The 25,798-nt window shown below is 42.3% G+C and overlaps 1 protein-coding gene across 1 annotated transcript in view; it reads left to right on the top strand.

Moving 5' to 3' along the window:
* COL22A1 (collagen type XXII alpha 1 chain) overlaps positions 1-25,798 on the top strand; it is a 743,309-nt gene that overhangs the window by 173,854 nt on the left and 543,657 nt on the right. Inside the window, exon 4 of the mRNA XM_030219538.1 lies at positions 19,581-19,655. Within this exon, the coding sequence (XP_030075398.1) occupies positions 19,581-19,655 (75 nt within the window). The remainder of the gene's footprint in view (positions 1-19,580; positions 19,656-25,798) is intronic.

Here is a 25,798-nt window from a genome sequence, read left to right as displayed (position 1 = left end):
TTCACTGTTTTTGTTGCATTAGAGCAATAAATATGTTCAAGATTAAAAAAAACTGACTTTCAGAAGGAAGGAAGAGCTTGTGCATGATTTAGTGCTGAGTCATCGTTATCTTCTGGAATTCTGCTATGAATTGGACATAAATATAAAGATCTCTCTTACCCCTACTTTTTGGGCCAGGCAAATGCCAGCAGCAAATCAAAATCAAAAGGAAGGATACATTAATTACTGGTAACTGGCCGTAGTTCAGGGACGCTATTTTCCTGGGCCTGAGACTTGTGTGGTGAAGGTGCCTCTCAGCATGTCCCTGTTTCGATCCATGAAATAGGCTCCTAAGGAGAAGAAAGCTGAGTAGCAGCTTCCATGGTACACGCTTGCAGTGTGGGATTCCCACATTCATGGAGCGCTGATCCGCCAGCCCAGAGGAGGTGAGAACTTGAGGCATGAGACTCCCACTTTCATCCCTTGTTACATCTTATGGAAGACAGTGGTGTTGGACTAAGTGGGCTCGTTATGCTGTATCATCCCAAAGAAATAGCATGGGAGCTGCAAGAAGAGGTTACAGGAGAGTTGGGTGGAGTTTGGCAAGAGGTTCTTGGTTTGGTTTTCCTCTTGGCTCAGCTGCTAAGCCTGGCTTTCTATTCTCACTCCCAGCATAGCTCTGCTACAGGCTAGCTTTTGGGGTATGTGACCTATGTGGTTGTGCAAGGTACCATGAAAGTGGGGGTACTGCTATAGTTGTATTCCACCCCCATATCCTTCCATATCATGTGGGCCAGGAAAAAATGGGAATGGGGGGATAATGGTGCTGGGCAGAGAATGGAGAAGAAAGAAGGGGATGTTTGGTAAAAGGAGAGAGTAATGGGGATATGATGCTGGAGTCATGACTAATAAAGGAGGGGGCATTGTACCAAAGCTGGTCTGAGCAATTGGAAAGTGTATGATGTGCACAGGTTAGGTAGAGAAGGAAGAGGGACTATTGAAGACTGGCTGGAAGGGGGGGAATATGGGATGTATATGGGCCAGGATGGACTGGAAGGCATAGTGCGAGTGTAGTGTAGACGGCCTGGGAGTAGGATGGTAAACTGTGGTGATAAGTTGGGGTTAGGGAGGAAGAAAGACAGTGGGACTTGCAGTGCTTCCCCCTAGCATTTCCTTTGCCCAGGGGACCTCCCTGTGTGTGCACCACATGCTGTGCTCTTCATTTAACAACAGCCTGACCAGTTGTGTTCACAACCCACCACGTTTTAATTTCTTTTATATGGCCTTAGTAATTTGTGCCGAGTTGAGCACCTCCGGTTATTTTGAAAAGTTGGTTCCTATGAGCACAGGAAATGACACAAAATGAACATTTCCAGCTGCCCATCCCTAATATATACTGCTGTTAAGGGTCAAGCTGCCAACATAGGAGCACACAGCTTATATGGCAGACAGAGGTCAACTGAGGGGAGTGCTGCAGACTGGCACCAAATACGTTTGAACACAAATTAATGGTTTGTTACATCATTACTTTAGATATATTTCTAGCTAGTTGCCTGCAATTTACCAAAGGAAACTGAAGGTGAAAGATTTAGTACTTGTGCCAGGAGCAGCTAGTTAGAAGCTGCTGCAGCAAACAATCAAAAGATGAACTCTTGAGTCCCTTATAGGCCATCGATCGGATTTCTATGGACTGCCGCAAGGCGATAGATAACGTACAGTAAAGATCACACCCCTGTCAAAAAGATGCAGTAATACCCTGGCAGACGATAGAAAACATTTTCAGTCCGGCTAGAAATCGATACTTTCATCTGAAAACAAAACCCAGTGGAATATGAATATGATTTAGTGATTCTCACTGTTGAGGATTGAAGACAAAAGCGCTGATTTATATTGCTTTTAACTTACCTTACTCTTTAATCACTTCCTTCTTTTTATGGGACCCTATTTTCCTTTCAAAGAGTTAGCATGAAAGGGCCTTGGCAGTGTTGTAATCTGGTGTATGCTGAAAAGCAGCATCATACGGTTATGCAGCCAAACCACGTCACTATCTTCCAAGCATATTCATAGCCACTTTGTATTTATGGTTATAGAATTTATTTATTATTTAGATTTTTGCTCACACCTTTTTCAGTAGTAGCTCAAGGTGAGTTACATTCAGGTATGCTGGATATTTTCCTGTCCCAGGAGGGCTCACAATCTAAGTTTGTACCTGAGGCAATGGAGGGTTAAGTGACTTGCCCAAGGTCACAAGGAGCAGCAGTGGGGTTTGAACCGGCCACCTCTGGATTGCAAGACTGGTGCTCTAACCAAAAGGCCACTTCTCCACTCCAGGAATATGCACTGTAACCATGAAACCACCTTAACACCAAAATTAACCATGGTAGAGACAACCTGTAGTGGTTGCCTTTGAAGGTCGCCTGACCATGTGCAAAGAGTCATTCCCTTGTTAGCACAAATCTTTGCATAACTCAGTAGCGCTGAAAAGGAGGGCCGTGTGCTAATATTAGGGATGCATTCTTTTGAATCAAAGAAGAGAAATGTGATCAGGGTTACCACCTTGTTCAAAACAATATTTTCAAAAACACAAAGATAGATGTTTTTCTTTTTCGAAAATGACTTTCTTTCCTCTTCAGATTTTGGATGTTTTTGTGCAAAACGCCAAAGTCAGACTTAGACGTCATATCGAAAATGCCCCTCAGTGTCTCACAATTTAAACCCTAAAACCCTGTCTAATGTTATGACAAACTAAAATTATATTAAAGCGTTCATTGATTTGCTGTCATATACTATGTTACTGTGCCACCTCAGTAAGACCAACACGCAATCCCTCCAATGCAAAACACTGTACACAAACTGCAAAAGCACATTCATAACCTTACCATACCATAATAGCACCAACTCCCAAGACTCAAAAACAACAACCTTACCTGTGAAGAGGCAGCACTATAAATATTACTCTGTACCCTAAACCACCAATACACTACCGAATGAAAAAAAAAAAATCAAACGAAAAACAGGAGTGGAATCAAATCTCTACACAGACACTGCATGCTAGCAGAATACTACACCATGGTCACGCATAAAAAAAACACCTGGCACAACAAATATGACACAAGGGACCAGAGATCAATAAGAGATATGAAAATAAAAACTGAACTGGAAACCTCAAGAAGTCAGACATAGTAACATAGTAGATGACAGCAGAAAAAGACCAGCACGGTCCATCCAGTCTGCCCAACAAGACAACATATGTGTAAACCTTACCTTGATTTGTACCTGCCTTATTCAGGGCACAGACCGTACAAGTCTGCGCAGCAGTACTTCCAGCCTCCCAACCACCAGTCACACCTCCCATCACCGGCTTTGGCACAGACCGTATAAGTCTGCTCTCCACTATCCTCGCCTCCCAACCACCAACCCCTCTTCCCCCCACCTGCTCAGACTTGGTATACAGCAATATAAGAGAAATTGAAACTGAAATGCAAAATATCAGAGATGAGCATTTCCAAAAACTGATATATTCTAATTAATAAATTCATAATTAAAATACTTTTTGCTTTTGCTTTTGTCTCTGCTGGCAGCAAACAAAGCAGGTTAGCAACACCGGTGGGCCAAAGGGAGCAGCGAGCAGGAGGGAAAGGGAGAAGGAGAGCTGCTGGCAGCTGGAGCAGCCCTGAAGCTGATGGCAGCCCCAGACAGTGCCTGTGGTGGGCTCTTTAGTGCTTTGCTCTGCTGTGTGCTGGGGCTGCTAAACAAAACTTGTGGAGGTAGCTCTTGCTGATAGAGAGGCTTAGCCTCCCCAAGTCACTTATATGGGATGTCTATGCTTCAGCTACCTTTTCTTCAGTGTAGTGGGGCTGGGAGTGAAGGGGAATTGTTTCTGTCCCAAGCCTATGACACTGATATCCCCAGTAAGTGCCTGGGAGAATTGGTGGCCCCTTTGGTGGAGGTGATACATTACTTAATGCTGGTGCCAGGGAGTTGAGGGTGGATTGAGTGATGCCCATAAGGGATTGTTATCAGTGGCTCAGGTTGTGATTACTCCTATCCCAGCATTATACCACTGATATCCCCGCTAAGGTGCCTGTACCTAGTCTCTTCTTCTTTTTTTTTAATTCAAGCTTGATTTCTTAATACCCATTACCCCCCAGTCTAAGAGAGAAATCAAACATGGGGATCAGAGATCTCCAACAGACCAAATGACTTTAGAGAATCCTAAGTAACACAGTCAAGGGAGGTAGGGAAGTGAGTTCTAGGTTGAGTACAGAATGTGTTATTCTCATTTTCGGGGTTAGGAGGGAGGAAATGTTGGGTTCAAGAACACAGCTATCCCTATGCCTAGGTTTTCCAGGTTACATTAGCCAAAGGTATTAAAATGATTGCTAACAAGTAGATTTCTTTTCCTGACCTAATCCTGCCCCAGGACCTCCCATAATAGGAATGGCTAAGTTATGTAGCTCAGGGTGGTCACAATTCAGAGGTGTTTATGTAACCAGTTAAGTCCTTACCATAGGCGGTCGGTGGCCCAACTGTTTGGGGAGGCTAAAGGGGGCGGGATTGGGGGCGGGGTTCGGGGTGCAGCTTAAATCCATAATTGGCTGATAACACACAGAAAAAAATAAATAAAAATAAGTCCCAATTAATACCTTTTATTAAATTTAGATATTAGATATGTATCATCTGTCAAAGAATAAAGTGGTTGCTCAAAGCATGTACTAACCACAATTGCTCAACTGCAAAACACTATGCACAACTTTTCCTTCTTCCCCCCTTTCCCTTAACTGGTAAATCTCTCTAACCTCCATTCATCTTCTATCTCTTCACCTTGCTACCTATCAATCTCTCCCTCTTTCTGTCTCTTCTTTCCTATCTCTCTCAATCTCTTGTTATATCTTTTTGCACTCTCCAAGTCTCTCCTCTTTCATATCTCCTGCTGTGTTTCATATCTCTCCTCTGTTCAGGACTTGGAGCAGTGAATAGCCCTAGTCCTTCTTTGCCTGTCACATTCTCTGATTAGTGGCGCTCTCTGCGTGAGAGGGGACTTGTCTCTCTGCCTTACCTCTGGGTAAACTTGTACCAGATGCTCCCTTGCTGCTGCCTCCTGCCTTCTTCTGCTCTCACAATCCAGCCTGCAGCTGCAGGGGGAAGTAGTTAGTGTCAGTGTGGGGTTAAGCTGCAGCCGGATGCTGAGACTGGGAGGTTATGCTGAGAGAAGCCGGCATTGCAAGGAGCAGCAGGCTCCAGCCTTCCCTCGCATGGTTCTGCCCTCGTGGAAACAGGAAATACGTCAGAAGAGGGTGGAGCCATTGCGAGGGAAGGCTAGAGCCTGCTGCTCCTTGCAATGCCGGCGCCGCCCGTTCCAGGAAAATTACAATATTTTAAGGTAGGGCGTAGGGCAAGGGCAGGAACGGAACGGGCTATCGGGCAGCTGAGGGGTGGGGATCTGGAAGACGGCAGGAAATGACAGCTGAGGGCAGACGGGGAAGCCTGCAGCTCGCAGGGTGGGGGCAGCGGTTGGGCTGGGGAGGCTTAGCTTCCCCAAGCCTCTTATACCGGGCGCCTATGGTCCTTACTAAGGGGCCCTTTGTTGGGTATTATTAGGAAAGGTATGGAAAACTGGTGTGAGGATGTTATAATGCCGTTGTATTGCTCCATGGTGCGACAACACCTTGAGTATTGTGTTCAATTCTGGTCGCCGCATCTCAAGAAAGATATAGCAGAATTGGAAAAGGTGCAGTGAAGGGCAACTAAAATGATAGCGGGGATGGGACGACTTCCCTATGAAGAAAGACTAAGGAGGCTAGGGCTTTTCAGTTTGGAGAAGAGACGGCTGAGGGGAGACATGATAGAGGTATAAAAAATAATGAGTGAAGTGGAACAGGTGAATGTGAAGCGTCTGTTCACGCTTTCCAAAATACTAGGACTAGAGGGCATGCGATGAAACTACAGTGTAGTAAATTTAAAACAAATCAGAGAAAATGTTTCTTCACCCAATGCACAATTAAACTCTGGAATTCGTTGCCGGAGAACGTGGTGAAGGCGGTTAGCTTGGCAGAGTTTAAAAAAGGGTTAGACGGTTTCCTAAAGGACAAGTCCATAAAGCACTACTAAATGGACTTGGGAAAAATCCACAATTCCAGGAATAACATGTATAGAATGTTTGTACATTTGGGAAGCTTGCCAGGTGCCCTTGGCCTGGATTGGCCGCTGTCGTGGACAGGATGCTGGGCTCGATGGACCCTTGGTCTTTTCCCAGTGTGGCATTACTTATGTACTTATGTACAAAGCTGAACATGCTTACACATGTCATTCCTCTGTGCTAAGGCCGTTTTACTGTGTGGGTAAAATGGCCAATTTTTTTATTTTCAGTATTAATGGCCACACACTAATTTTCATATTAAAGCATGAGCACTTAACTACACCTATTTTGTAGGCAGTAAGGTATCACATGCTAACCATAAGAACATAAGAGTAGCCATACTGAGTCAGACCAATGGTCCATCTAGCCCAGTATGCTGTTTTCCAAACAATGGCCAGGCCAGATCACAAGTACCTAGCAGAAACCCAAATCGTGGCAACCCTCCATACTGCAAATCCCAGGGCAAGCAGTCTGCCTCAATAGCAGACTGTGGACTTTTCCTCCAGGAATTTGTCCAAACCGTTTTTAACCCAGATATGCCAACCAATGTTACCACATCCTCCGGCAAAGAGTTCTAGAGCTTAACTATTTGTTGAGTGCAAAAATATTTTCTCCTATTTGTTTTAAAAATATTTCCAAGTAACTTCCTCTACTGTCTCCTAGTCTTTGTACTTTTGGAATGAGTAAAAAATGGATTTACTTCTACTCGTTCTACACCACTCAAGATTTTTTAGACCTCAATTATATCTCCCCTCATTCAAGCTGAAGAGCCCTAACCTCTTTAGCCTTTCCTCATATGACAAGAGTTCCATCCCCTTTATCATTTTGGTCACTCTTCTTTGAACCTTTTCTAATTCTGCTATATCTTTTTTGAGATACAGCAACCAGAACTGCATGCAATACTCAAGGTGCGGACGCACCATGGAGCGATACAAAGGCATTATAGTGTTTTCGGTCTTATTCATCATCCCTCTCCTAATAATTCCTAGCATTCTATTTGCTTTTTTGGCTGCTGCCACCGCACACTGAGCAGAAGATTTCAGTGTATTATCTACAATGACACCCAGATCTTTTTCTTGAGCGCTGACCCCCAAGGTGGTCCCTAGTATCAGGTAACTATGATTCAGATTATTCTTTCCAATGTGCATCACCTTGTATTTGTCCACATTAAATTTCATCTGCCATTTGGACGCACTAATTGGTTAGTGCGAGCAATATAACTGCGCTAACCGATTAGCGCAGAACCTACTATCAACCCCCAAACTGCTCCATCAGTAAATAGTAAAGGGGCCCTTTTACTACAGGGTTGCTGCATGGCAACTCAGAACTACCGCCAGCCCAATGTGGCCGCTGGTGGTAGTTCTGCCTCGAGAGTGCACCATTTTTGGCGCTATGGAAAATAATTCCATAATTTATAGCGTGCTACTAACCTACTGTTAATCTTGCAGTACTGCGCACTGCCCAGTTATTGCCAGGTTACCGCAGAAGCCCTCACTGCCACCTTAATGGGTGGTGGTAAGTGCTTTCCCCTGTATGGCCATGCAGTAAGAATAATCTTACCACATGGCCATGTCTTTTTTAGAGACTTTTTACCCGCTACGGTAAAAAGGGCCCTGGTGCGTGGCAAAAACGGCCCCCATCACTATTGCAGGGCCCTTTTTACTGCAGCTTGGAAAAAGGACCCCAAAGGGTTTGGTTTTTTTAGTGCGGGGGAAGCACACACACATGCAAAAATTATATGCGGGAAGCCTGAGCGCTTGCGCACCCCATGGTAAGCACCTTTTTCACTGGGGTAAGCACATATTAGTAAAAGGGCTCCTTAACCAGCTACATGCATTTACGAATTCATCCCACTAATCCCCATATAGAATTTGTTAGTGCTAAGTTGTAAATAGAAAATTAAATAAATTCCTGCCTGACTGAGTACACCAGCGATGAAGCCGCAAGTTAATTTTGTTCTGCAGTTTCATCTCTTTAATTACACCAAATTTAATTGCTTTGACTATAAATTTTAATTGAGAAACAGTCATCAGTGAATGTAGCTAAATATTTTTACAGCAAAAATAACTAGTTATGCAGTGTTTTAGAGCACGCGCAGTACTTGTTCTAGTATGTAAATGTACTTGTTCTACTGGCATTAAATACATTTATGCTGAAGAGAACACCAGCAACATTCTTGGCACCAGCTGGCAGGAGAAGTGGTAGAGAAGCCCAGACTGCAGTGATAACTCAGAGCACAAACTGATCTGAATGGTTTATGGTTATGGTTTATTTATTTATATTTGGTCTGGACCAAAGCAGATCACAAATTAAAATATACATAAGCAAAACATTACATAAAAATAACACTAAAAACCATGTCATATATACAGGCAGAAATATAACTGAGCTAGTGGTGCCTCTTGACATTATAGAGAGACTATTTTAACATCAACAAAGCTAATGTATTATGTATATATTTTCTTTATTAATCTTTTAACAATCATAACATAAATTTATGAGTAATAATACACAATTTAAGAAACTAAATAATAGGAAAAATACTTAATCTTTACATAAGTTACTTAACTATCGACCACTATTTTAGTAAATGATCCAAGATGGAAAAATCGAAATTAAACTAAAAAATCACCAGAATATTTAGAAACGTCTTTCCTTGGTACTTCACTCCAATCTGTCTTACAGTGTTACATTTTGAGACTAGACTACCACATTAACCTCTTCCTTACTTAATAGAAATTGCTCCAATTATTTGGGCTCAAAAAATTGAAAATGCTTTGACTGAAAGAAGATCTGACATATGCAAGGAAATTTCAATAGAAAAGTTGCACCTATTGCCACAGTTCTCGGACGCAAAGCTAGAAATGCTCTGCGCCTATTCTGTGTTTCATGTGATAAATCAGGATAAACACGAATTTTAGAGCCCAAAAAAATTGAATCCAAATGTCTCAAGGAAAGTCTCAATACTGCATCGCTATCCATTTCCAGAGCAAATGAAACTAATAATGTAACTCTTTGCGTTATAACCTCCAATGATGACTCCAAAAAAGTAGTAAGATTCATTACTTCACCCACTGGGGGTTGATTGTTTCCTGGTAAACATTTGGGATCAGTTTGTAGGTAAAACGCTCGAGTTACAGGAGGTAACGAACTTTCTGACATACCTCTTATTTCTACCAGGTATTTTTTAAACATCTGAATTGGGGTAACTAATGGTGACCTAGGAAAGTTAATTACTCTCAAGTTAAGTCTTTTAGCTTGGTTTTCAAGATACTCCAATCGTCTGAAGGTAAAATTCTTATCTTTAAGTAAGGTTTGTCCAAATAGCTCCATCTTTTGAGTTTTTTCATCCAGACGTTTAACTTCAGAAGTTTGAAATTCATTAGTCTGTATTTGGCTCAATACAGCCTCTGATAAAGCCTTAATTACTTCAGTGTTTTTAGTTATCAATGATTGTAATGATGAGTGAGTGGAAAAAGTCACGTCCCAAAGTGACTCTAATGTCACTATGGCTGGTTTTACCAATTTCCCTAATGAAACATCAGGAAGGGTTGCTTTAGCAGCTTGTTCCAATATACTCACTGTCTGTAAAGACAGCCCAGGAGCCGTTGTATCAATGGATTCCTCAAGTCATTAGCATTCGATTGATCTCTCCCAACAGGCACGCTCCCCCCCCCCCCCCCTGCTCCCTCTGCTCTCCACTCTGGGATTGAGCTGCAGGGCTTGTCTGCAGAGTCTCTCTTCCTGGTTGGGGAGGAGCCACACGTTCGACGGGGCTAAGGGAAGCCCCGTCTACACTGTCAGCCTGCATCACAACGCTGGCTTCGCAGTGGGAGTAGAGGTCATCCCAGGAACAGACGTAACAACAAACTGCTCCAAAGTAGCCTGTCGAAGTTGGTGAGTCCCGTCAGGGGTAGAGGGAATCTCCCTGACTTTGCCTCTCCTTTTCCCCATTGTGGGGTTTGGTGAGAAACCGTCCTCAGCAGTGCTTAGGCAGCAGAATGAAACGCGCCTGGCGACTTTTCTCAAACCGCCGCCATCTTGGATCCCGGTTACCCAAAGGAGTTTGTTTTCAAAGCTAATGCATTATTTCATTCATAATTCTCAAACAGGTAACAATATATTTCCCCTAATTCTATAAAGTTGGGTGTCCAACTTTATGCTTACCCCCAAACTCTATAAAAGTCACAAAAAATTGTGCAGTTGCACATGCAGATTAATCAAATAACCAGGGGCGGTGGAAGCGGATCACTGGGAACTGATTTTTGCAACAGTTGTAGAGGCAGCAGGTGAGTCCTTTCCCCAGAGCTCAGTGACACATCAATCCCACAGGGAACTACCAATACCTCCACAGATTCTGCCACAGCAAGAGGTGAAGAAATCTCCTGGTTCATACACTGTACACACTGTGCCATTGGGCTAGAGATAGACAAGCCTCTTCCCTTCCTCTTTCTCCCCACAAATTTGGTCTTAGCACAGCAGAGCTCCAAGAGCTGGGAGCTGTGGGTCTACCATATCCTTATTCATTTCTTCTTGATGGGAAGTTCTTTGAGACCTTTATCTAGATGTGAAAAAAAATGAGGAAAGGTCTTGAGTATTTAGAAGAGCAAAGTTCACATAAGATTTTAACAGCAAATACATTGACAAGATGTACAATATCATCACTTTATATTCTTTTTTTATTTATTTATTTCTTTATTCATATATTTCCATATATCATCACAATATGTGAATATGCAATCGGCATTTATACAAAAGGCAAAAATAAAAAATAAAGAGAAATATCATTAACAGCCTTTCTGTCCACAAGTTTAGGAAATTTTGGAATCCAAGAATTTAGAATTTAAAGTAAAACATATAGCAATAATTAAGAACTAATGGTTGCACTTTATATTCTTTTATTTGTGTTTTGTTTATATTAACATTTATAGGACCCTTTTACTAAAGCTAAGCATGTGTTAATGGGCATTAGCGTGCGATAAATGCTGCTTGTCCTATTTCATAGACAAAGCCATAGCGGAGAGACTAAATGAATTCCTTGCTTCGGTCTTCACTGAGGAAGATTTGGGAGAGATTCCGGTGCCAAAATGGTATTCAAAGCTGACGAATCATAGAAACAATGAAATATCTATAAACCTGGAGGAAGTAATGGGGAAATTTGAAAAACTGAAGCGTAGCAAATCTCCTGGACCGGATGGTATTCATCCCAGAGTATTGATAGAATTGAAAAATGAATTTGCAGAACTATTGTTAGTAATATGTAATTTATCTTTAAAATCGAGCTGGAACCAATGATTTTTAGCATATTTATAAATGATCTAGAGATGGGAGTAACTAGTGAGGTAATTAATTTTGCTGACGACACAAAATTATTCAAAGTTGTTAAATCGCAAGGGGATTGTGAAAAATAACAAGAGGACCTTATGAGACTGGGAGATTGGGCATCTAAATGGCAGATGATGTTTAATGTGAGCAAGTGCAAAGAGGAACCTGAATTATAGCTACGTAATGCAAGGTTCCATGTTAGGAGTTGCCGACCAAGAAAGGGATCTAGGTATCGTCATTGCTGATATGTTGAAGCTCTCTGCTCAGTGTGCTGCAGCGGCTAAGAAAGCAAATAGAATCTTAGGTATTATTAGGAAAGGAATGGAAAACAAAAATGACGCCGTTATAATGCCTTTGTTTTGGTCCATTGTGCGACCGCACCTCGAATATTGTGTTCAGTTCTGGTCACCGCATCTCAAAAAAGATATAGTGGAATTAGAAAAGGTACAGAGAAGGGCGACGAAAATGACAAAGGGGATGGGACGACTTCCCTTTGAAGAAAGGCTGATTTGGCTAGGGCTCTTCAGCTTGGAGAAAAGACGGCTGCGGGTAGATATGATAGAGGTCTATAAAATAATAATAATAATAATAATAATATTCAATGGTCACCAGAATTTTTCTTGTTTCCTGGTACACTTCCCGGTCTAACCACATCTCAGGGCATATTGGTTCGACATGCTATGTCAGCTGCTAGAGTTATGCTAGCTGCGCTTTGGAAGTCTCCTAAAGGTCCTTCTTTGATTTCATGGTTAAATAAGCTGTGGTATATTTGTGAATTGGAGAGATTGTGGGCTATGCTATACATCATCACACTTTGTCTAAGTGGGGAAAATCCTCTGCTTATTTCTGGGATAAGCAGCATAAAATGTATTGAACTTTTTGGGGATCTTGCCAGGTATATGTGACCTGGATTGGAAACAGAATGCTGGGCTTGATGGACCTTTGGTCTGTCAAAGTGTGGCAATACTTATGAACTTATGTACTTATACCTATGAACCACATGGTGCTTCACACACGCTAAGCTTGAGCCTCTACGTCTCTATTTTCAAGTGGAGTAACACAGCAATCACATTACTTCATGCAATGTTATCAAAAGGAGAAAACTGCAAGCTTGTTTTCTTCAATGAGGTGTATAGGATTTCACTGCGAAAGAAATGGCACCAATGATAAAATTCTCACCCTGCTGTTTTTGAACAGAGTTGCAAGACAAGGTAGTAGTATGCCACTAAAAACAATGATTAGCCAGCTGAATTTCACAATTCTCAGCCTGTAATACAACTATCCCTTCCTTTTATCAGAAGAAAGCAAAATTAGCTATTGATCTTGCAAAGTAAAACAAGAAATGAGTGCTGATTTAGATATCTGGCAGACATCAGAAGCAGAAAGAGAGAAGCTGCAGATCATACCTGATAAGAAATAAAGATAAATTATCCCCACACAACCCAAATGTTTGACACAGCTCAAATAGCAGCATCATTTTTCTATAATGTTCTTCAGGGCCCAACTTTATAACAGGAAGCCTATCTGGAAAGCCCAAAAAAAGTCATCTGTTTTAGAAGGTGACAGCCACAGCAGCAGCAGACAAATTTTATACCTGTTCCGCAGTCGCGTGTGTTTTAAAAATATTCACAAACATCACAATTTCGCTCCAGCTCTGCCCATACTAAGTCCCTGGGATCATCTACACATGTATAAATAAATAAATAAAGATTTCTTGTACCTCACCACAACTCCTTTTATTAAACGCAAACTCCACCCTTACTGTCACTTTCTACAGGGATACACTTTATTTCTGCAACTTATTTTGGTACCACTCTCCCTTGGGTTGGGCATCCTCCCACCCAGGGACATCCCACCAATCCAGCCCTCTAGCAGGGACTTCTCTCCTCCCAGGGCCTCTGGAAAGATCTATCACACATAAACTTAATAATACCCATTCCATGGGTTGTTACACCTGTATAAAATAGGCACAACATACTATCTATCCCCCTAATTCTATAAAAGTTACCAAACCTTGCATGCGCCCAATTTGCATGTGCAATTTGATTAAATAACGAGCTAATTAGTGCCAATAATTGGCCCTTTTAACAAACAATTATTGGCACTAATTAGATTTAATTGGAACTTAGATGCAAAAGTTTAACGATGGATCTGCTGCTAAATTTTATGGACGAGTAAAAAAAAGGGGGTGCAAAAATGGAAAGGTCATGGGCGGAACGGGGATGCTCCTAGCATTTACATGCGTTGTTATGGAATACAGGGGATATGTGCTCAATTTAGGCACATACATTTGCACCACATTTAAGTTGGTACAAATGGTCATGCCTAAAGTTAGGCGTGGTTCCTGGCCATAAGCGCTATTCTATAAACCGTGCCTAATTTTAAGCATGGCTTTTAGTATAGCACTTTTTCAGTGCTGATTTTTGTAACACCATATATAGAATTCACCCCTATATGCACCTATGAAGGTGCCTCCATTTAGTGCCCTGAGGGAGTGTGGTAGGGGAGCCAATTCTATAAAGGAACTTAAGCACCTAAGTACATATGGGACTGTATCAGGACGCCTCTTTTTATTTGAGGAACGTCTTGCCTAGATATGAACCACCAAGATTGTTGCACTCGGCAAGTTCCTTTGCGTCACATCAAACCTGAGAAACTTGCAACTGAACATCACCAGAGTTGGCACTTTCTCTATGGCAGGACCCACAGAGTGGAACAAACTGCCTTTAGCCCTAAAATCACAAAACAACGTTACCTCTTTTAAAGCAATGCTAAAACAATATTTGCTGGGTCAGGCCTATGATTTGTCCTGATTCCGCTTGAGCCTGACTGACTGCTTCTACCTTACTGCATTTATGTTGTTTTGTTGGTTGTTGTTTTTTAAAACATATATGTTATGTTGTAACCCACCTTGGATAAAGGCAGGCTATAAATAATAAAACATAAACATATGTCAAATTATAAAATGCTAGCATGTTGGTGTCATCTTGTCTAGTATTTAGGCATATGGACTTATGCCAACCATAGAACTGGTGAAAGCATGAGTACCTAAATGCAGCAGCTACTCAACTAATTTACAGTATTCTGTAAGTTAGGCGAGTATGTGAGAACTCCTGCCTATGTCCTACCCATGCTTCACCCCTGTGTACACCCCCTTGCAAATATGCACTATGGGGCCCTTTTACTAAAGGGTCGCCACATGGCAACCTAGAACTATTGCCAGCCCAACGCAAGGGTTGGCGGTATTTTTGCCCCACTGCACACCATTTCCAGAGCTACAGAATATTGTTTCCTATTTTTTACCACCAGGTTAGCACAGGAGACCTTACCATCACCTCAATGAGTGGCAGTAACTGCTCCCCCCCGAGATGGGGACATGGCAAGTGCAAGCCAAAGAGAGAGGGTAACCAGCATACATAGAAAGTATACAAACAAAAAGGAGCAACAGTGGGCCTTCAAGACTGAGAAAATAGGAGTATTTTATTGATAAACTAGTAAAAAAGGCCCGTTTCTGACACAAATGAAACGGGTGCTAGCAAGGTTTTCCTCGGAGTGTGTATGTTTGAGAGAGTGTATGTGAGAGTGACTGTGTGTGAGAGAGAAAGTGAATGTGCGAGTGTGTGTGTGTGAGAGAGAGAGAGTGAGTCTGGGTGCGAGTGTGTCTGTGAAAGAGAGAGTGTGTGTGTGAGAATGAGAGTGTGTGCAAGTGCGTATGTGAGACACAGTGTGAGAGAGAGAGAGTGTGTTTCACACACAGTGTGTGCGAGAGAGAGAGTGTGTGTGTGAGACACAGACTCTCTGTGAGACTGAGTGTATGAGACCAAGAGAGTGTGTGAGTGACTGTGTGACACATAGAGAGTGAATATGATACAGTGTGAGACATAGAGTGTGTGAGAGACAGTGTGTGAGAGTGAGAGAGAGAGTGTGTGTGTGACAGAGAGTGTGTGTGTGACAGCGATACCTCCCCCCCTTCTCTGGTGTCAGGCCCCCCTCCCTCCCTCTCTCTGGTGTCAGCCCCCCCCCCCCTCTCTCTCTGGTGTCTGAGCATTACTGTGCAGGATGCTGAGCTCTGGCTGTGCTTCAAGGAACTGACCAATCCTATTTAATAGAATGCACCTCCAACATTCTGAAGCCGAGAAACCCCGTGTGGTTGGTCACTTCTGCTTGTGACGAACCCGGAAGTACGTGATGTCAATTCAGGAGATGGATATAGAGAGCAGGAATGCCTCAGCCATGCAGTCAGCTTCAGAATGTTGGAGGTGTGTTTTATTATATAGGATGACCCGACACGAGCCGTGTTTCGGCGTTAAAGAACGCCTGCCTCAGGGGTCAGAGATTGGATGTAAATAATGCAAACAATGTATGAATCCAATACCTCCGAACGGGAACGGAGATAATCTTTAAAACCAAGCGTGCCTTGTAGAAATAGCAGCTGCAATAAAGGAAAAAGCTCCTGCATATAGCCTTGTATTTTGGAAAGGGCCAGTGTTGCTCCTTTTTGTTTGTATACATGGCAAGTGCAAACATACTGCATGGCCGTTTCTTTTTTCCACCTTTTTACCTGCTGCGGTAAAAGTGAACTCTGCTTGCAACAAAAACACGTGCTACCACTAGCTCAGGGCCCCTTTTACCACAGCTTAGCAAAAGGGCCCCTATGTAAGATAAGCAGGTATTTGGAGAATAGCACTTGGGGAGTGACTGGGAGATTAAGCAGGATGGGGATCCAGGGAGCATAGTGCTACTTTTTTCATTTGTACTGTCCTCTTCAGGGCACAGACCGTATAAGTCTGGCCAGCCCTATCCCCGCCTCCCAACCACCAACCGCACCTCCCACCACCAGCTCTGGCACAGACCGTATAAGTCTGCCCAGCACTATCCCCGCCTCCCAACTACCAGTCCCGCCTCCCACCACCAGCTCTGGTACAGACCGTATAAGTCTGCCCAGCACTATATGAAGAGAAGAGTTTTTAAACAAGGGTGGGGCTTAAGAGGGGGAGGCAACTTTATTTTCACCACATGTGGATGTTTCATTACCGTGACTCCACAAACCTTTTCTTTTACTTTTATCCTGTCACAGTTAACTCTACAACTAAGAAAATGTTCCACTCAATGTGGAAACTCAAGCGCGTGAAACCATTCTTCCTGAGGGAAACATTTCGCAGCTTGATACAATCAATGGTACTAAGCCATGCAGACTACTGTAATGGAATTTACGGGGGATGCAAAGAACAACTCATAAAGAAACTTCAGACCGCCCAAAACACAGCAGCCAGGTTTATATTTGGAAAAACGCGATTCGAAAGCGCCAAGCCCCTTTGAGAAAAACTACACTGGCTACCAATTAAAGAATGTATTGCTTTCAAAATCTGCACCATGGTCCATAAAATTATCAGCGAAGCCCCGGGATATATGACAGACCTCATAGACCTACCAACAAGAAACGCAATCGGATCAACATGAACTTACCTAAATCTTGTTTATTTTCTCAGAATCTGCCTTTGCTAATCAGGCAGTGGAAGCAGTGGCCCGTCTCATCTCTCTGGGCAAAGTTACATATGCCCTCCAAATATCTAGCTTTCCCAACCTTGAATCTGCTCATGGCAGTTCGGTACAGGCTCAGCCGTAGCTAAATCTGTAATTAAAGAGGAACCCAGTTTTAATTAGTTAAAGAGATTTAGTTCATTAGTATTAATTAGCATTGACATATTACCCAATAATGAGGATACCAGCAATTCAGTCAATCATACAGTGGAACAGAATCACATGACACATCAGCTCTCCTCCATCAGCATCTGCCTCTGTATCTGCGTCTGTCTCTCTCTCTGTCTCTCCTTCTGCGTCTTACACTTCTCGGGGTGCTTCCTTTATACTGTCTCAACCCAATGGATTCCAATGGGATCCAGCTTTGTCAGCAGAACTTGCTATCCCTTATCAGTTGATAAGGAACCGATAAGGGTGACTTCATTAGGTCCCAGGTTCTAACTATACACAAAAGGGGTGCAAAGCACAGGTGGCAAGATGACTTCATCGGTCATTCTGTTCTTCTCAGCTATTCTCAGCTCCCCACTCCCTCTGAGTACTCTCTAACTACGCACATCTACCCCTTTATCTACTTTCATTAACCCAAAACATATTTCATGACTCTTCACCAATGCCAGTCCCAGGCATGTTTATAAGAGCAAAAGACCCCCTCCCGTGCCAGCTCCCTGAGAACTCAGTTCAGCTTGTGCTGCAGAAAAATGTATTTTGTATCAGAGATGACTTTGGATTTTTAAGAGAAGCCTAGCTCTTATTATGAGCCATTTGCTTGTAGAGGCCTAGCTCTTTAGCCTGAGCCATTGACCTATATTTTACTGAGAGCAAGGGCGGCCATATATATACAATCTCCACTATCCAAGCTGCAAAGGTCTCAAATACAAATCAACTTATGGATCCAATTTCTCCTACATAAGCACACAACTATGGAACGCACTACCAAAAGCCATGAAAACAATGTACGATCACTTAAAAGTCCGGAAATCACTAAAAACCAACCTGTTCAAAAAGGCATACCCCATCGACCCAACTTAAGTGCCTAAACTCCGCAACACAATGAAACCAAAACTTGTAACAGACTCTACATAACTTTTCCTCTCTATAATTCCCCAATGTGTCTATAACACATGAACATTATCCGACCACATCAACTCCTTGTATTTATTTCTCTACCGGAGATGGCGAACGCCTCTACGGTACAATGTAAGCCACATTGAGCCTGCAAATAGATGGGAAAATATGGGATACAAATAAATAAATAAATAAATAAACATTGCTTCTCTTTCATCTTACCTCTTTTCCATTGTTTTGTTGGTCATTTCATGTGCAATAGATTTAACAGTATTATTTATTCACATTTATTGTTGGACTTCTCTGTTTTGAAAAATCTGTACATGCACATTTTAGCTTATCGGGCTCACACAGTGATAAGGATGTAGTGTAGGCTCCATCCCAGATTTATCAACTTGCAAATTAACAGTTGCAGAAAAATCAGAGAAGTTGTCAAAAGCTTTTTATGTTCCAGCCTGAGTTATTAATGTTCTTTTCTAAATAACATCCTATAGTGTTCTTGGGGCTAGTCCTGTGGCTCAGTGGCCATGCTATAAGCCACTAAATGGAGGGAGCTGGGTTTGATTCTTGGCTTTAGGTCTCCTGCTCCATGGGTCTGATGGGGCTGGTGATGCCGCCTAAGAGGGAACAGGGGATGATGTCATTAGCATCTTTACAATAGCCACAACTAACGATTGCATACTTCCCGAAGGAGTCCTGGTACGTTGGCCAACAACTATCATCACAAAGACTGGACTAAAATAAGATGGGAAGGGTGATAACGGCAGAAATGAGAGAGTAGGGATGACTTTTCCTCTGACAAAGCTTGAGGCGAAACAAGGACCTCTTTCAGGAATGTTTTTTCAATTTTGGAAGAAGACTGTAACACCGGACAAAGTGACTGTGATAAGTGAATGTTTCTATGAGTTTGAGCATTAAGATATCTGAATTGTTATTTAAAAAGATGAAAAGTTGAAACCGTTATGAAGAAACATAGGTATATGGAAGCTTTTTTTTTACCCAAATATGGAGGTTTTTCTCCATATACTCGTTTTCATTGAAAATTAATGAAAACGAGCAGCATCAATCATTATTTTGAAACCCATTACAGTTCACATTTTTTATAGTGAACCAGGATTGCTGAGGGCTCTGCTTTCAAATTGTCTTTGTACGTTTGTAGTTAAATACTCTCACTTATCGATAACCCTTCAGAACAGATTTCCTATATCATTTTCTGGATTTGAATCTTTTCTCCCTATAATTTATTGATATGTTAAAGAGTGATAACATGACACCAGATCCCAGTCCTGATTCCTTTTCATATGGAAACCCAACGAAATTACTGGATTCCCCCAAAAAGATGGTATTGGCTTTCCTTCCTGCTAAGTTATTAAGCTCTGTTTTTGTAAGGTGAACCACTGTAGTAACTGCAGGACAGCAGAGACAGACTTCAATTAAATCATCACATTAATAGACATATATGTGGAACATCCAGTTGGGTGCCATATATCTTGCATTAAAATTAAGGATTTCTTTTTCTTCTTTTTTCCAGATGTACTCTGCCCAAAGGTGCAAGTAGAAGGAGATCGATTCCAGCACGCCAACGGAGAAAGGGATGAAATCCCAGGTACAGCAAAACACATGCTAAACACAATACTATTTCCCTTTAAGAAACAGACAGTTGTAAGTGTAACAAAGAAAAGAGTGTTGGGTTTTGATATTTCAATTTTTGGCCAAATGACTGCTTGGCTAAGGAGTTCTGATCTTGATTTGGACTGAAGGATGAGAGGTAAATATTCAAACTTAAGGCAGATTAGTTTGTTGAAGTAAAACTTCTCTCCTGTTCTGTGCCTAAATTTGGGTGCCTGACTTCACAAAAGGAGATAATTATTAAGGTGCGATAAAAGTCAGGCTTTTACCACACCTTAATTTCCCACAGCAGTGACTAACTTGCTGTATCTCAGTACAGTAGGTTAGTCACTTCACAGTATAAGAACAACGGTGCTTGAAATCATCCTTGCCAACAGCGTTATTTTTGTGTCCCAGGAACATCAGGCTGCAAACCTGCGGTCCATTGCTCCTGGGCAGCTTCTTAAAGGGGCTGAGAGAAAGTATTATTGACCCCAAAAGTCCCTCTTTGGCTAGAATCTCCCCAATGGCCCCTGTAATTTTGAACCTTCCCAGATTACCCCCCCCCCCCCCAAGTCTGTTCCCCTCTCTTCCCCCTAACTCATATCTCCCCTGCCCCATAAGCTTTCCAATTCCAGGGAGTTTATTGGAGTCAGGGCAGGAGCAATCCCCAGTCATTCCTGCCCCTTTCAGCACTGGATTCAAAATGGCATCCATAACCCCTAGTGATAGTCTTGTGCTATTACTGCTAGGGATCAACTTGTGGTATAAAGACCTTTTGTCCTTATACGGCAGCTTGACCCCTAGCATTAGTACCGCTACCACTAGGGGTTGCTGGTGCCATTTTAAACCCAGCACTAGAATGAGCAGGAGTGACTAGGGATTGCTTTTGCCCTGACCCTGATGCACCACTAGGATTTGCCAGGTAGACCCAGGGGCCCATGTGGAGAGGGGTGGAATGGAGTTGTGGGAAAAGTGACATTTCAAGATCAGAATTAGGGGCAATCAGGGAGGTTCACAGTAGGGGAGAGGTTTTAAGTGGGAATACTTCCATCTGGCCCTTTTAAGAAGCAGCCTGGAAGCACCAGGCTGTGGCTTTGTGGCCTGATGCTTCCAGGATGGGAAAAACACCACCAGCTTTTTTGCTGGCAGTATTTTTCCAGGAATAATATGGCTTGTGATGTTCACTGCAAGCTGCGTTATTCGATTCATAGTAATGAGCTCTTTGGCATGCATTTGCACACTTTCATCTCATTACAGTGTACCCTGCAGTACCTAATAGTAACATGAATAATGGTGAAATAATGTGCATTACTGCCCTAACACAATTTAAGGGGCAAATAAGCACAATCCCCAAAGCATCACAAATTAGACTGCTTAAAAAATGGGTTGGCCGGTAGAGAGTTAGGTTACGTGGTTTCCTTTTAGGTGCTCGGTGCCTAAAAGGATACCTAAATCTAGGTATAGGAATAGCTGACTGTACTCATTTCAGTGTTTTTTTATTATGTACTTGTGTATTATTTTATGAAAAGCTGTAAATCGGTTTGGATTTCTTTTTATAAGATTGGAAACAAATCTAGGAACAGAGCGGCTATTTTAATAAAGGGTATTAAGTCCTAACCTGCAGTTAGTGCACCAAAAAACACTTACTGCAAAATGCATTAAAATGTTTTTGGTAATTTTCCTGTTAGCCAAGCTAATCTTGCATTATTTTTTTTTTAATATTTTGGGGAGGGGGTATGCCATAGGTGGGAATGGGCATGTAAGCATTATCCAGCTACTGCGTTCTGATAAGCATGTTGTGAGAATCAGAGAAGCCACAGAGTCCAGAATGAAGGGGGGGGGAGAGAGAAAAGCCAGAGTGGAAAAACTACAGGTCCCAGAATGCATTGCGGGAGGGGAGGAGGCAGGAGCGTAGAGAACACAGATTTCAGACTGCCGGGAAGAATAAGAGGGATGAGGACAAACGAGTACCTGAGCCGCAGGAGAGGAAAGGAGAGGGGGCTGATTTGGAGATGGAATTAGCTGAGGAGAGGGTGGAACACCTGAGGGAGGGGGTTCCTCATGGGTTTCGGGAGGTGATACTACGAGTAGCCCATGATTACCCATTGGGAGGACATAAAGGAACTCAGAACACCTTAAAACAACTGCTAGGTCGGTTTTATTGGCCTGGGGTGTATAAGGAGGTGGAGGCTTACTGTGATTCCTGTGGGTTAAGTCGGAAGCAGATAGCACGGATAAGAGAGAGAGAGACAATTACGCGGCCGAGAGGAGCGACTGACAATGTGTTAACTGGATAATGTGGACTTAGGGCTCCTTCTACCAAGCTGTGGTAAAAAGGACCCTGTGGTAGCGGTGGGGGCCATTTTTGTCATGTGCCAGGGCCCTTTTTACCGCAGCAGTTAAAAAAGCCCCTAGAAAGAGACATGGCCACGCGGTCAGATTATTCTTACCGTGTGGCCATGCGGGGGAGAGCACTTACTGCCACCTCTTAAGGGCTCCCATGGTAGCCTACTGGTAACCGGGCAGCATGTGGCACTGCCCCATTAGAGACAGATTAGTGCCCAGCTAGAAATTATGGAATTATTTTCTGTAGTGCCGGAAATGGCGTGTGCTCAAAGCAGAACTACTGCCGGTGGCTGCGTTGGGCCAGCGGTAGTTCTGGATTGCCGCACAACAACCCTTTAGTAAAGGGGCCCATTAATGAGGGAGCATACTTAGGGCTAGATATAGTAAATATTTTTAAAACTCCACACGGAAAACTATTCTATAAATGGCGCTGTAAGTTGCGTGCTCTTTCTAGAACAGCACTTTGAGCCAATTTCCATGCCAAACTTTTGGCATGAGGATTTACACCAACTGAAACCTAGTATAAATCCTGGCACATGTTAGGTGCACATCCCCTATATTCACGGCCATGCCCCCTTTTGAGTTGTGAGCTAAAAGATATGCGTGCGGATCTTTACAGACTAGGGCATAGCAAGATGTATGCTCAAATCCAAATTGTTGCCAATTAACACCAATAATTGTTGCTAGCATGCAATTGTTGGTGCAAATTTAATTGCACGTGGAAATTTGTGCACCATTTATAGAATTCATGGCTTAGTGCCTCCTAAATTGGAAGCAGTAAGTGTTCCCACATTATTTCTTCTTTGTTTGTTTTGTGCAAGTTCCATGCACTAATGGAAGAATTAGCACAGGACCTGCAAAAAAAAAGAAAAACAAAATCTTCTTAATATATTGCCACATAAACTATGGGCTTATTGCATGGGAAAGTCCTGCATTAATTTATTTTATTTTTGTTACATTTGTACCCTGTGCTCACTCATGGCAGGCTTAATGCGGCTTACATGGGGCAATGGAGGGTTAAATGACTTGCCCAGAGTCACAAGGAGCTGCCTGTGCCTGAAGTGGGAATTGAACTCAATTCCTCAGGACCAAAGTCCACCACCCTAACCACTAGGCCACTCCTCCATAAGCCCATATTTAACACATTTTAGCAAAATGGCTCCAAAGGTAGGAAGTTGCAGTGTTGTAAGCAGCCCAACTAGCACTCTCTCAAGAGCAGAAGCTGAAAAAGTGATAACAAGACAGTAAGGGGCAGAAGATGACCTAATGAAGGTAGCTAAGTAGGATTCAGCAGAGCTACAACCCCCCCAGAAAGCAACTGACTGATGCTGGCAAGTTGATTGTAGTCCATTGCTGTCAAACAAGATCACATAGAAGATATGGGTGGCAATAGCTTGGCTCATAGGTATTTATGTATTTATAAAATTCAAAGCCTGTATTATCTAAAAACCAAAGCAGCTGTTTAGATTATTAGAAAACATGGTTTTAAGCCAGGACAGGGATAAGTGCAAAGTGTTAAATTAAGTATAGGATATTGGATGTATGTGGAGAGGGATGACCAGCAGGAAAAAAGAGGTGATAGTGCCTTTCTATGAATCTCTGGTGAGACCTCATTTATAGTACTATGTACAATTCTGGAGACCACACCTTCAAAAGGCTATAAACAGGATGGAGTCACTCCGGAGAGCAGCTGCTAAAATGGTTAGTGATCTTTGCCATAAAGCGCATGGGGACGTATTTAAAGATCTTAATAGGTATACTTTGGAAGAAAGGGGATGAGAGGGGAGATATGATAGAGACCTTCAAATACCTCCATAGCATAAATGCCAGGAGATGAGTCTCTTTCAATTGAAAGGAAGTTTGGGAATGAAGGGGCGTAGGATGAAGGCAAAAAGGGACAAACTCAGTAGTTACTTCACAGAAAGGGTGGTAAATTTGTGGAATGGCTTCCCGGTGAAGGGGGTGGTGATGAAGACTGTATCTGAATTCAAGCAAGCTTGAAACAAGCACATAGGATCTCTAAGGGAGAGGAAGGGACAGTTGATGGTACAGATGGACTGACTGGATGGGCCATGTAGTTTGTATCTGCCTTCATTTTCTATTCAGCCAGTGGTTAGATTAACCCCAGATATTCAGTGCTGGGTCATGTCCGGGTATCGGCACTAAATATCAGAGGCTAAATGTGGTTACGCTGGCCGCCAGAGTTTATGTGGGCCCCAGATGACATTCCCCCCACCTGAAGCCCTGACTACTAACCAAAGTGGAAGCACACACTCCCTCCACCCCAACCCCCCAAGGTGGAAGCATCCAGTCCCCCACCCTCACCTCCCATGTCCCAATACCCCTAAAGGGGGTAACTGTAACATCCTTGGTGGTCCAAGTATTCCTCAGACAGGAGTGATGCCCAGTTTCTCCTGCCCAGTCCAGTGCCTTTCACAAAATGGTGCCCCTAGCGGTAGTCTGACGTGACTACCACTAGGGGTAATATTTCCTTATATGGAAACATGACTCCCTAGCTGGGGTTATTTTACCTTTATTTTTTAGGCCCTGATGCGACGCAAGTTGCATTAAGGTATTTGCATAATAATAAGATGCAAGACATGCATTTGCATGTTATGCATCTCAATACTGTATAACCTGTGGCAACTTAAATATCACTGCGGGAAATTAATTTGGGCTGCGTTAGGGCCCTTTAAGTTGCATTAAGACATACATAACACACCTTGATTAATTTCCCCCCTAAGTGGAGGGTCTCGGCAGTTTTCCTTCTGGGTGTGCAGACCACCAAAGCTGGATTGAAGGCTTATACCACAAATACAATGTACTTGCTGAAACCGGAAAGAAGTGCCTGTACATTATAATCTTCTTTATTTATTTATAACTCATTCAGAATGCGTACTCAGTACCACAGATGGAACGTTAGGCCATAAAACCATAACAGTTGCCAACATAGATCCAAATTACTCTGATTGGCAGGCAGTACAGCTCTGGTTACCAGAAAGGAAATTTAATTCCAAAATTACAAATCAGTCACTGGCTAATTACGGTATAACTTTCTCCAAATTATTTATGTTTCATATTGGAATAGATTTTGATATGGAGATATTAATGGTTCATTCATTCTATAGGTGAAGAAAGCTCTTGTACTTTGAAGTTTACATGTGTGAAATTATGACACACAGTTTGTGATTTGAGTGCTTAGGTCAGCTCAATGACATTCTTACTCAAAAATACAGATCCATATCTATATAAATATTCTGAGAACAATTTATGTGCTATCTGTTGCAGTTATGTTAGTGGAGGAGCTCCTTAACACTTTTTTTTCTGGTTTGTAATATTTAACTTAACAATAAAAGATTTGAAAAGAGGGCAGATGTAATAGAGGTCTATAAAATACTGAGTGGAGTGGAACGGGTAGATGTGAAATCTCTTGTTTACTCTTTCCAAAAAAAACAAAAAACAGGACTGGGGGCATGCAATGAAGCTACCAAGTAGTACATTTAAAACAAATTGAAGAAAATATGATGGAATATAGAGTACAATTTCCCTTGATGAACTGAGATCATGCTGTGCTATGCTATATGAGTCTTATATTCCGCTAAGTTCAAAAGAGATTCTAAGCTGATTACAAACAATAAGTCCTTCTTCAGGAGAATTTATGATTGCATAGCTAATACATTGAAACTAAAAAAAAAACAACTGTCTCATCAATTGCACATCTTGAACATTAATAACAGTTGCATATCTAATATATTGAAACCAAAAAGCATCTTTCTCATCAACTACAGTCTG

This window comes from Microcaecilia unicolor, chromosome 1, assembly GCF_901765095.1.
Source record: "Microcaecilia unicolor chromosome 1, aMicUni1.1, whole genome shotgun sequence".
Lineage (NCBI taxonomy): Eukaryota > Metazoa > Chordata > Amphibia > Gymnophiona > Siphonopidae > Microcaecilia > Microcaecilia unicolor.
This window is presented reverse-complemented; position numbering and strand designations above follow the sequence as displayed.